We start from the raw sequence: 13,102 nt of genomic DNA, 5'->3' as shown, positions 1-13,102 counted from the left end.
GTGGGTAGTGGGAGCTAAACCAGAGTTGAGGCTAGCGGGGCTGGGGAGGGAAGCAAGGAAGCCGAGCCGTGCGCCTCCAGCTCAGCCAGGGCACCTCCGCCTCGGTCGCTTTGTAGGAAACAGAGCGTGGGTCTCTCACGCCTCCCGTAGCTGAGCAAAAGGCTCCTAACTTCGTCCCCAGACGGGACACACTGCAGAGCGTGGAGCCGCTTCCCCGGGAGCGCTGCCCGTGGCTGGCCGGGGAAGCCCCATCGGAGCGGAGGTGAGGGAGGCGGCCCGGGCTCCCGGGGCTCTCCAGCGGCCCCGCCGCAGCGAGGGAGGGCGCTGGGCAGTCCCGGCCGGGCGGGGCGGCAGGTGGCGGGGGCCGGGGCGGCGGGGCCGGCCCTGAAAGGTGCGATTGTCCCCAGCTATTCCTGGTATGCGCCGGGGCGGGAGCCGCCGGGGGCGGCCTCCAGCGGCCGGGAGCGCGAGGGGCGCCGCGTCCCGGCGGGAGGGAGCCGCCAGGCCCGCGGCGGCGCGGCCCCTCCCGGGCGTGCGGCTGCCCCGCGGGTCCCGGCGCTGCCACACGGCCCGCGGCTCTCCGGATTCCTGCGGCCGCCGAGCGCCAGCGAGCTCCCGGGAGGGGGAGTTCCGCGGGGAGGAGGCGGAGGGGGAGGAGACGGCGCGGGCAGCGTTAAAAGGAGGCAGCTGAATGACAGCGGTCGCCGCCGCCCCCCGCTCGCTGCTGCTGGCCATGGACGGGAGAGAGGACGCGGAGTACGACTTCCAGGCGGCGTTCGCCGAAGCCCGGCGGTGGCTGGAGGTGAGGCGTCTCTCGGTGCTGCTGGCTGCCGGCCCCTCGCTGCCCCGGTCCCGGGCCGGGGTCCCGCTCAGCCCCGCACGGCGGAGCGCGCAGCGCGCTCCCGCGGGGCTGCCCCGGCCGGCAGCGGCTCCCGGGACGCGGCCCCGAACCTGGGCTCCCCGTGGGCACATGCGGACTGCTATTTTTAGAAAGTATCGTGGCAACTTGCAGAAGTCTGTCTGTGCAGTATCGCCACCGCCCCCTCCTCGCAATCCAAATTAAAGGCTGGCTTGGTTGCTCTCCTGTCGTTAAGGCTTATAATTTCTTGCCATCTTGTAAATTACTTCTGTAGCGCTTGCTCCGAGACAGTCTGAATTAAAGACACTCCTTCCTGTCTCGAAAGAGTTCAGGACAGAGAGCAACCTGAAATTAACACTCATTTTCTTCCCTCCTATTTTTAAACATGATTGTCTGACTGCACACAGCGCTTGACGTAAATATCCGTGTTTCTGTGTGACTGCCCCGAGTCACACCGGGGCGGTACGTGCTACAGCTTGGGGAGAGAGTTGTTCCTTCATGTACCTGAGTGCGACCAGGGCAGCATCGCCTCGGCGAGAGAGACTTGGGAGCTGAGAAATGTTAGGAATACTGAACAGCCTCCCTCAGAGTTATGGTGTGCTTTTAAAGAGGAGCTTTAGAGTGCTGGTTTAGATGTATTTTAACATATTAAGCTTATTTCTTTGTGCTTAGTCACTTAAGGTGAAACTCAGTGTTGTCAGAACCACTATCGCAGTAACTTTGGAAGGAGGAAATATTCAAAAAAAGGATGTTTGTTACTTTTTTACCCCTCATCTTTTAAAGCTTGTCAAGGATGTTTCTTTGTTTCCTCTGTAAAACAATGACATCTAGTGCTTAAAATCTATTGAGAATGTTGAAGTGAGCACACCAAAGGCAAGGGTATGGTGAATGACCTCCACAAGTGTCAGTTTTGTGTCCTCTGTGAATGTAGGTAATTACAGCAGTCCTGGCTTCCCCATGTGTCAATTCTGTAAGAGCTAGCTGTGAGTTTAAGTAATTAAAGCATTCCTCTCTCACGTACACCTTTCTTACATTGCTTTCTTTAAATTGGCAAAGCTTGCTTTTAAAAGCTTCATTAAGGTGTAATGTTGACTTTGAAAGCCCTACTTTAAGGGGTTGGAGATTTGTTTTAATTATTATTAGATTTCATACGATACTGGCTGGTTGTACCATTCCTACAAAAGGTTTTGTGTCTTTGCCTGCCAGTAGCATGTGGGAGCTCTAGCAAAGTAATGTGAGTATGTAGTGTGCACTGTTTGTGTAGGGGGAAAAAAACATATGCTCAGCTTTCCCCTTGCCCAGTCCAATTTGTGTGGCTATCCTTTGATATGTGAAAGCTGTTCTTATTTTAAAGTAACTTTTAAACTTCCCCCTTGGAGAAACATTTTACTGTAGAGAGAGTAACTTGCAAACCTTAAGGTATTGATAAACAGGATGCTAGGAATTCCATAATGTTAAAGGAAGATGTAAATATTTATTTCCCTATGAAATGAGGTTTGTGCTTCAGAAGAATTGTTGTGTTTCTCTGCTCTTTACATCCAGATGGATTAAAAAGCCAAGACTAACCATTTCCGTTGTATGGAAGAGTAATGATGTTTTTAGGGTAATGAGGCATGTCCCAAGGTTGTGTGTGTCTTGGTAAAACAAAGTGGTGTATACATGACAGTGAAACTTGGTGAGTCCTAATGATTAAACAATTAGTTTTGAAGAGGAGGCAGATTTTCAAATATTTATGAACTTGAACTTCTGATGTTTTGGTAAGTTTTTGTGTACCAGCATCTCCCTAACATTAGAGGAGATGAAAGCATACAGACACCAGCTACTATGTATTTAAGGGAACAAGCCAAAACATCTTTGTAAACTGTTACTCTTTCCCTTTGCTAATGAAAGCTTTGTTAACATATTTCTGTATTTCAATGGAGAATTTTATGGACTCTGAGACTTTAAAAAACCCTCCAACCTTGAAGCTGAGGGCTTTTTAGTAACAGGAATGAGCAGCTGTATTTGTCAGATCCCAAGAGGAGTAAAAAATACCCCAAAACCATGAAAAAATGTTACCCTGTACTTTTTTGAAGTTTTTGGTGAGAGAAAACTGTGTCCTGATCAGGTTCCTTTTCTGCCTGTTCCCAGCGGAATTCTCCATACTGTAGGCAGCCACTGGCTCACTCAAATATTTGTTCCTAGTTCTTATGCTACAAAAAAAACCCCAAAAAGCCAAACCAACAAAAAACCCCCCAAAACTAAATAAACCCCAAGCCTCCCCACCCCCTGCAACCTAAACCTCCAAACAACCCTAACCAAAAAAGCACAAGAGCTTGATTAAGAATAATAACAACAAAAAATTGCATCTGTTATCTGGTGTTACTTAAAGAAAGACTTTGTTCTTTAATTCAGGTTCATGTTGAGACATATTTTATGATAATGCAGACAAGGAATGTCTGAAGTCTTCACAGTGCAGAGACCTCTTAAACTGTGGTCCCCAACCTCTTGTGTTTCATGTGTTGGGAGCTGGGAGGAAATGTTGCCTGTAACAAGAGCTGGAGTCACTGTGGAGCTGCCTGTTGAGCATGTCTGCTTCTTTGGGGGAAGGAATGGTCATTTTCTGGGCAAAACTCAAGCTCTTCTCAGGTGTCCTTTCTACAAAAGGCAGCGCTGTTTAGTGGTGTTGGCTTCCTGCATCTGAGACTTTTGGCACTTCCTGAGCTCTGCCTGGAGCAAGTGGTGCTGATCAAACTCACCCAGCCTTCACCTGGCACCTCAGCTGGGCAGATGGTGCATGCTGAGAATAAAACATTGGAATACCATGACTTGGCAATAGTTTCTCAAAGAAAAGACTGAGGAGAGACCTCATCACAGTCTCCAACTTCTCATGAGGGGAAACGGAGGGCAGGCACTGATTTCTCTCCAGTGACTGGTGATTAGCATGGAGTTGTGTCAGGAAGGTTTATCCTGGATATCAGGGAAAGGTTTTTCACCCAAAAGTGGTGAAACTGGAACAGGCTCCCCAGGGAAGTAGTCACAGCACCAAGCTTGGCAGAGTTCAAAAAATGTTGGGACAATACTCTCAGACACATAATGTGACTCTTGAGGCTCTCCTGTCCAGGGTCAGGAGTTGGACTTAATCCTTGTGGGTCCCTTCCAACTCAGGATTTTCTCTCATTCTATGAAAGGTAGAACATGTTTGCCAAAGCTAGAAATAGCTGGGTTAAAATGTTTTACTGTGTTCTGTTCCATATTATAACTTCAGCAAGCCAAAAGCTGTTCCTCCAAACCAAAGCATTCTTCCCCCAGCTATTAAATATCCCAGACTGCCGAGTCTGTTTTCCTGCCTCAAGATGTGGGAGGGCCGTCTGCCTCTCCCTTTCTGCAGTCCACCACCAAGTTCACCCTTGTGAATGAAGGGGAGACACAGTGCCTCTCCCCCAACACATGCTGCACTGTTTTAGGAGTGATGCCCTTTGAAGAGTTCGAGAGGAAAGAAGTGTATGCTGTTTGCTTGTAAAATGTCTCAGCTTCTGATTCTACTTCTGTGTTTTAAACAAATTCTAATATTCTGGTAAATGTCTATGGTTTGAAATTGCTTGCTAAAGCAACTTGAAACCTGACCCACGAAGTCTGTAAATCTTTAGTTAAAGTGCCTTGAGGCAAATAACGCTTGGATTTTTTTCCCCCTGAAGTAGTCAAATGTACAGATCCAGTCTGTGGAGGGTGGCCAGCGAGCGTGTGCCTGAATGAATTGTTGGAGTGAAGCTGCAGAGCTGTAGGAAAGCATGTGGAGCAACTTCAACAAATCCACTGAAGTGAAAAAGGGGTGTTCAGCCAAGTAACTATTAATATTGCAGATTATTACAGCTCTTCTTGTGAGCTGAATTTCTTTCTCTAATAACTCCTGTGGAGTTTTAAGTCAGTTATTCTGAGAGGTACTAATTTCATCAGAGTGTGTTGAGATTGTCAGAATCAGGACCCTGGAATCCTGGAATTGCTCCTCACGCAGGGACACTGCAGCAGAAGCTCTTGCTGGTGCTAACACTACCCAGTGATGATGGAGAGAGCTGTTTCACCATGAAGATTTCTGTAGCAAGATAAGGAGATAAGGTTTTTATCAATTTTAATAGTGTTAGCAGAAGGAAGCCCAGCTTATCTGGACAGCACTAAAGCCACTCCTCTCTTTCATGACCATTAAATAGATAGTGAAATTGCTTAATTATTTATTTTGAATGCTGATGTGTATTGACAGCTGCATGCATTACTGCATTACAGTGGATATTGGAAATTACTTAGGGCCTTTCTTTTCCAGGAGAAAACAAGTTTATATATATATATATATATATATGTGTGTGTGTGTGTGTGTGTGTGCACCCCCTGCCCCCATCCTCTCAAACCTACTCAGAAAATTGAAAAAGCAGATTTGCAAAGTAACTTCATAGAAAGAGTCTGCTTGAGGATAAAACTTGAGAATCAGGACAACTTATTGAAATCTTTTGGTTTGGACCAACAGTACAGCAATCAAATTCAGGGAATGGTCTCTGACATGTGGTCACCAAATGTTTCTTTTTCTTTTTTTTTTTTTTTTTTTTTTTTAAGCTGTTTGAAGTTTGCATTTCTCCTGTATATTTTCATGGCTTCTGCAAATGCAGCTAGAGGTCTAGCAGTGATGTTTTCCCTGTATTTGCATAGAGATCTTACCTCAGTGATTATTTTGTTTTGTTTCTCCCCCAAGCATGAATCTAATGCATGGAGTCTGGTATGGGAAGAATAACTGTGGAAATAGAAGACTAATTTCACTGTTCAAATCCTCTTCTTTTAGGTACCTTTATTTAAGTTGAACTAATCAGTATGAAAAAAAGAGTAGTGCTAGAATAAAAGATGTGTGAATGAGAAGCAAAATCTATATATTCTGTTCCCTAAACCATGTTTAATACTGGGTAATTCTGTCAAGTCATAAAACCTGGGTGGGCTGGTTTCTGGAAAACTTCCTACAGCACAGCTGCCAAAGTCCTGGCTCACGTTTACATAAGGGGTGTATTTAACCCTGCTTTAGGTGGATGCATCAATATTTTATTACTGTGTGTATATTCTTGGCAATGTGTATTTCATGGAATACATCTAAGTGTATCTAGTTGATGTATAAATATTAATTGATGTATAAATGTGCACGTTGTGAACTAAATACTGCAGGGATTTTAATCCTGGAAATAATGTTCTCTCCATTGCCTGCAGACTATGAAAGTGCTGTGGTAAAATGCCACATAATAGGGCTAGCAACAATGTGTTAGAGAGAGAGGGTGACAGTAATGCCCTTTGATCTGGCTGAACACTTTTCTCTCTGTTTCTTTGTCCCCTTGCTTCCAGGAAAGGTGTCTGTAATATGTTTGTGAGGAAAAGGGGACTAATTTTTGCTTAGAGAGTAAAATCTATTTCCTGGTTTCTGCAAGGTGGGTTTATATATTTTCAAGTCTGTATTTAGAAATTCTTAGGGATAATCAAAAATCTGTCTTCACATAGTCCTGTGTGATGGGCATGCATAGCTTTGAGCTGAGTTCACAATGCAGTTTCCTTTATGAGGTTTCTCTTTGTAGTTTTGAGCGTTGTATTAAAATTTTGCATGAAAGCAGCATCTGCAGGCACTTTGAGAAAGAATTCACTTGTTGACTGTAGAAGTGGGTATGTCTTCTATACTGGGGAAATGCATTGCAGTTCAAGGGGAACTGCAGACAATTCTGACCAGGCTTTTGTTTTCTTCCAGTCTGTATTTTGTGGTTAGCAACTAGAGTTAGTTGTGGCATTACTTTTTTTGTTTTTTCTCCTGTCCTTTTGTTTATTTTTTTTGAACTGTGTCTTGATCCTTTCTGCAGTTTTGTGGGTCAAGCATTTTTTTCTGCCCATAGTTTAGGGAGAGGGTGAGATGATGATAATGATTTCCATGTTTAGCAGGCATTGCCCCCTCCTCCCCCACTACTACGGACTCACTTTTATCACCTTTTCTTTGTCAGGTGCTTTTTTTGGTCCAAATTTTTAAGTTTATAATGAGCACTTGTGCATATTATGTTAGACGGTGACCTTGCTGAGCTTTGGAAAACACTTGGGTTTTATTGTGTTGTAAGAACCAGATACATTCCAGCTGTTTCTTGTACCTACCACTCCTCCACTTTAAAGTTCCTTTATCCACTCCTGCAGGACATTTTTTAAAAACAAAACAAACCCCGACCTTTTTCTGCTTAACAAGACTAATACAGCTCTTAACTATCATTTTCTAAACAGGCTTTCCAGCTACAGCAGTTTAATGAAAAACAGCATGAGCTCCCAGACCCAGTGTACTAGAAATGCTTCTGCTGGCCTAAGGTGTGCTTGACACACCTCACTTATTATCCAAATTATCTTGGGAGGAGTGTTTTGGTTTTGCTGTTTTTCACATTTCTGAATGCTGTCAATCCAAGTGAAAATCTAACTTTAAAGGAATGTAGTGAATAAGTTGGTTTAAAATAGGTTCTGTTGCTCTTCATGCTGTGAGCTTCTGCAAGGTGTTGTGAATTTAGTGTTTATTATTAGTGCTAATTTTTTATTTTTCCACTGAAAAGAAAGATGTATGGATCTGACTCACAGCATGCTAGCTTCCAATTGGATACTTAGCTGTAAAACTTTCATTTGCGTTTTATTGAATAGAGAAACCTAATTTCAACAGCGTTTTCCATTCGTGGTACAAAACATCTGGGATTATCTTGGAAGGGCATGAAGATTGTAAGACTTGCTTTATATTTTTTTGCCAGTGTTGGCACACGTTGTGCAAATGTTGGCACATTTTTTGGTACCAGCTCATGTGAAAGTTCTCAGTTTTGTTTCTGGATGTGATTCAGCTTTCAGTTGTTACTATTAGAAAAGAACACAATATACTAACTTTGGGAAATAGTTATTACTGTGTTGGCCAAAAAAGTCAAAATCCTTGTAATGTATCACAGATTTAAAGGAGTTAGTGTAGCTGAGATCAGTTCAGCTAGCACAAACAGTGAAATCTGTTGTTTGGGCCAAGCTGTCCTCCTCCAGCAGATCCCACGACAATGTGGTTTTGTGTTAGTGCTGAGATGTTATCCCAGCAGGGTGTCATTGAAACTCCTGTGCTTCCCCTGCCTCCTTTTGCTGTGTTAGTGGTGTTCCTCTGATGCTCTGGTGAGCTGGCTCAGGGGAAAATCAGTGTTTTCTGGTATTTGGTATTTGCTTGGCTCCTGAAAGGCAAGAAGGACACCAGTGCTCCAGCCAGGGAAGAGGTAGTGCTGATGGGGTGGCCTTGTGGCAGCAGCTCGCTGTTGGGCTGCAGCTGACTAGTGGGATGAAGAGAGGCAGGCACCTGAGCTCAGACAAGCCCTCTCTCTCCCTGGAGGTTTCTCAAGTCATCTGCTTCTGCCCATTGCCTGGCTCTCTTCCTTACATGACTCAGGAACTGTTTGCTAGGTGCCCAGGGTTGAGGTATAAGCTAGACACCTGGATTAGGGAGGCTGGCTTCCAGCCATAAATAACTTCTTCAGGATGAATTTCATAAGGTTTGTAAATACAGTTGGAGCTGTTTTAAATAGAAACTCTGCCAGGAGTTTCTGAGCCAAAGCATTTGATATGCTTGTGCACTGGCTTCCACTATGGAAGAAGCAGTCCTTGTGTCTCACTGAGGCTGTGTTGGTTTGGACATGGTCCTTCAGAGGTACTGGGATATCTCGCCCGTAAGTTCTGCAGTCATCATCACCTGCCCTTTGCAGGGGCAATCTAATCCCAAAACCCATTTCCAGTGTTATTTGTAAATTCTTTCCTGGAATTGCTTTACTGACCCTGCTATTTGTTATTTGTTTATTACTTTCTCCTTCAGGAAGGAATTGAGAAGTCTAGCTTCTGAAGTTTGATCTGAGATTTTCTGTGTGGTCGAATGACCATGTCAGCTAATAAACCAAGATGTGGTAAAGAGCAGAAACAAGTGTGGGATGTTTTTTCTTCTTAGTTTAAGGAAGTGGATGAAAAAGCAGCCAGTACGCCATGGGGCTCCAACATGCCTTTTGTGCAGCTGGTGTCAGAATTTGGGGATGCTGGAAGAGGTGGATGGATGCACCGTGTCAAGTTTTTCTGCCAGTGGTAACCACATAGCCTGGGTCAGTCATGGCAGTACTGTGCCATTTGCTGATGCCTCCAAAAACAAGTATCCCATTTCTATTCGTTTGGCATTGAAAGAAGCAGAATGTTAAGCTTGATGATCTTGGAAAATATTTTCCAACGTTAATGATTCTCTGAAGCCAGATGTCAAAGTGGTTGTGGAGGAGATAAAAATAAAGATCCAGGTTTGACAGTACGGCATTGGAGGAGTTTTGTAGCATTACCTGTTGCACTGCCTTGAAATGTTTCTTTGGAAACTATTTAGGATTAGGTGAAGCAGGGGACAAAGGCATTACTACATTTTTGCTCTAGGAAAAACCTTTTCTTCCGTGTGTCACCATGCTCTGTTTGCCTAAACAGTGCCATTGGCACTTGATGCACCTGAAAATGTAATCCTAAATGAAACAGGGCCAGACATTTGGTTGCAGGTTCTTTTGCAAATATAAGGGGTTGTATTATAAATTGACATTGACTGTCTTAACTAACTGCAAGGGTCTCACCTTGGTGTATATGTGTGTATGGGGGGTGAATTTGGTTTATTGGTTTTTTTTGAATGTCAGGTGGACATCTTCATTGTGAGTTCTCAATATTCAATAAAAGGGCTGCTTGTAGTTGAACTTATTCAGACTGAATGGAAATGGAGTGAGGATGAAGGCGTGAGCTCCAGGTACAGATGGATATCTTTCACAGACATTTGCCTGATGCTGTGGAGGTAAAAAAATCCCTGATATAATAAACATCAACTTGATGATTATTCAAGAGGGTATTGCTTCACAGCTACAAGTCTTGCGTGTGGATGAAGTTTTCAAAGCCAAATCCCCATTAAAATGCACAGACTGGGTTGCTCACTAATGACCTAGCTTTCATGTGTCTGATAAAATCCCAAAGTCCTCTGTGTCTTTGGGGTAGGTCTGGCAAAGTGATCTCAGACTCCAGAAAGGTCTGCATGTCAGGTGTCAGTGGAATAGGGCTGGCAGCTGTGCGCTCTGAAGACATGACAGAGAAGAGAGGCTTGGAAAGGGACGAGGAGAAATGTGCTCCTGAAGTTACTTGTAAATAACTACTTTTTCCTTCATTAATTTCTCACCTTGTAAGTATTTAAATAGTGAAATTTCATAGAATGTGCCAGCTTTTTCAATCTGTTGTTTTCTGGTGTTTTGCATTTGTTTTGCATTTAGCTATTTAAAAGATTGGGAGAATGCGGTCTCAGACTATTCTAAATTTCTGAACGTGTTACTACACTTATTTTAATTTTTCACATATTTTAAAATTAGTATCTCATCTGCTTTACTTACCATGGAACATGGAAGCCTATTGTTATACCTGACTGAAAAATGCTTATATGTTCATGCTTACAGTTCTTTTTTTTTCTTCTCTTTCTTACCTCCAAGCTAAGAATTTCTACAATAGTTTTTTTTTCTTTACTGTGGCAACTAAAATCTTGTGTCATTCCATTTCCCAGTAGAATCTTTGATCTTCCTTGTGAAAACTCTCTTCCTTTGGAAATGATGGTAAAAGCGCGAATGTTCTTTCCCTAAACATACTGAGATATACCATAGTCAAGGAAGAGAACGCCGTTGTGTGATTCTCAGTGCAATGGTTAATTTTTTTTGTCAGAACACAGGATATTTGCCGTGCACATTTGAGCACCAGGGTTTGGTGTGTGCAGGCAGGCAGGTCTCTTGCAGGACCCTTGCAGGCTGTGGCAGTGCAGCGGCGGCTCCCAGCAGCGCGGCAGATGTGGCTGGGAAGCTGGCAGCAGTTCTGTTCCCTGTGTCTGCTGCAGTGGGGGCTTAGAGCCGATCCAGCCGTGCACATTTCCAGTGGTGACTCATCTGATTATTCTCTCTTCCCCCTGTGATTAGTGAGGAGGTAGGATAGAGGAGAATGTCTCTCTGGAGGTGGAAGACTTCTCTGTCTCTGTCACATTTCTGATATGGGGGAATGGAATGAGGAGAAGATATTGGTGTGTCTTGGCTATTCATAAAGGTATGCCAGCCTTCCTCACCCTCCTCTTATTTTTGTTGTTTCCTTAGAGTGTTATCTCTAACCCAGCTGTGCTGTGGCTGTAGCTTGGGCCATGTTTTACCTTTATTTTTGCACTGTTCTGGAGTATGGGAACAGGTGAATCTTGTGCATACTCAGCTGAACACACACTGATCCTGGGGGCAGGATGTGGAGATGAAATCTGGATCTCCAGGTTCTTCTCATCTCAACCTCAGTGTTTCTACACTCAAGTAAAGTAGTGTATGTGTCCTCTTTTTTTTTTTTTGTCTTTTTTTTTTTTTTTTTCCTGGAGGCAGGAAATATGTATTCCCATTTGGGCAGGGGCACTTTTCTCCAGACTGCTAGTGGAGGCAGATGTGAAGTGCACCAATTTTACTAATTTTTTAATCTACCAATGCATAAAATGTTGTTTAGGTTGCATGTAGTGGTACTAATTTTTGATGAGCTGAAAATTGAGACTTCTACGTGCTTTGATTGTGTCTGCCTACCTGATGTAGGCTGGAAATTGGAAGCAGCATGGCTGCTGTCACACAGAAGTCCTTGTGAGCCAGTATAGGTCTAGCAAGAATACCCACAGCATTATGCAATATAAATATCCTTTGAGATTAGATTGCTATGCATTAATTGCAACCAGACATAGCTCATTGTTCCTTCATCTAAAGAGCCTGGATCCTGCTCACTTTTTTGTAATGTTTTGAGAGAGAAGATTTGAAGTATGAAACTTGCTTCAGTGCTTTTATCTGTCAGGAAGACTTGTTTACCAAAGTACTAGTACATAGGTGCCTCAGCTATTGTAAAAATACAATGGCTCTTCATCCTTTCAAGAGCTTTATAGTCTTTAGAGAATGCATCATCCTTATCATGAGAAGTGTCTGTTGGAAAAGCTGTTCTTGAGAAAGCTGCTTCAAACCTGTTCATGTTTAGAGATTTGTGGATTTCATGTGCCCTTTTCTTTCCTTTATTAGATGTTAATGACATATTATAAAAATTAAAGTCTCTGTGTAAATGTTAGTATTATATATCCCCTCCTGTCTACTTTTCAAGTGGTTTTAATCCTGGGATTTGGAAGAGAAATAGGAACATAAGGGATATGCACCTAAAAATCCATCCCATGCCTGGGACCACTCTGATAGACAGTGTGGTGTATTGACAATCTTGGTGCACAAGAAGGAAGATTTGGGGTTTGAAGGTTATGGTAGCACCAGCAATCAAGTACTGAACACAGCTGCTCATTAGATGCATGGTGGTGTCGTGTTCCTCAGCTTAGAAGTTTTGGTCATCATCTCAACTTCCACCAGCAGCTCCTGTTTACTGCCTCTGTTCAAATGATCATGTCTTTTTTAGCATAGGTTTTATGGTAATAATGCTCTCTGGTTTTCTGCCAAGAAAAATCTGGTTTTGATATTGAATTCTGAGCTGTGGGTTTTTGGGAAGTGCTTAGAAGTAGGCATGAGGTTTCAGTATGAACTAAAAGTTCAATTGTTTCCTGGTTATGAGTTCCAACACACTTTCTACTTTACAGTGAATTTGACCAGGATCTGTTGCAGTAGCTCCCAGTGGTCACTAAAACATTGCCTCAGCTGCTGTTGTTTCATTGCTACATGAAATTTAAGTGACGTGGTTCAGAATATTTGCATAGTGCACTTCTCTGTATTTAACTTTTTAGCATAATTAGGCTACAGCACTGTCACAAGAACACAGTTTTGGTAATGTGGGATCTTTAATGACCTCTGGAACATTGCATAAGTCATAGCTGTCAGGCTACAGTTGTGAAAAAATCTCTGAAGCAATGGCTAGTTTCAGGGAGAGAGTTCAGCAGTCAGAAAATTGGCATAATGCTATTTTAGGCCTTAAAACCCCTTGCTTCAATTCATATTTTAGGGTCAGTGGGAGCTTGCTGATGATGCTTGTTGCAGATATCACATGCTGCAGTCACAGATGATGGGGAAACTGCTGCATAGAGCAAAGGAGCAGCTCATGCTCTCCCTCTGCATAGATTCATTACTGGAACCAAGTTACATATATGCAGTCTGGAAATACTAGAGGTCTTTGATCTTTAAAACTTAATGTTTGAAAATGTAAATGATGCGCTCCTTTTGATCTGCT

The 13,102-nt window shown here is 43.4% G+C and overlaps 1 protein-coding gene across 5 annotated transcripts in view; it reads left to right on the top strand.

Annotated features, from left to right (window-relative positions):
- Window positions 1–644: 644 nt before the first annotated feature.
- The window catches only part of LMO7 (LIM domain 7), a 133,487-nt gene continuing 121,029 nt past the window's right edge, over window positions 645–13,102 (top strand). For 4 of the 5 annotated variants that reach the window (XM_064713291.1, XM_064713282.1, XM_064713275.1 and 1 more), the window contains exon 1: window positions 645–802. In XM_064713291.1, coding sequence (XP_064569361.1) covers window positions 692–802 — 111 coding nt within the window. In that variant the 5' untranslated portion in view covers window positions 645–691. The remainder of the gene's footprint in view (window positions 803–13,102) is intronic. The other variant, XM_064713301.1, reaches the window with a different exon arrangement.

The sequence above is a fragment of the Zonotrichia leucophrys genome, chromosome 1 (assembly GCF_028769735.1).
Source record: "Zonotrichia leucophrys gambelii isolate GWCS_2022_RI chromosome 1, RI_Zleu_2.0, whole genome shotgun sequence".
Lineage (NCBI taxonomy): Eukaryota > Metazoa > Chordata > Aves > Passeriformes > Passerellidae > Zonotrichia > Zonotrichia leucophrys.
The sequence above is the reverse complement of the archived record's forward strand: the minus strand, read 5'-3'. Positions and strand labels throughout refer to the sequence as shown.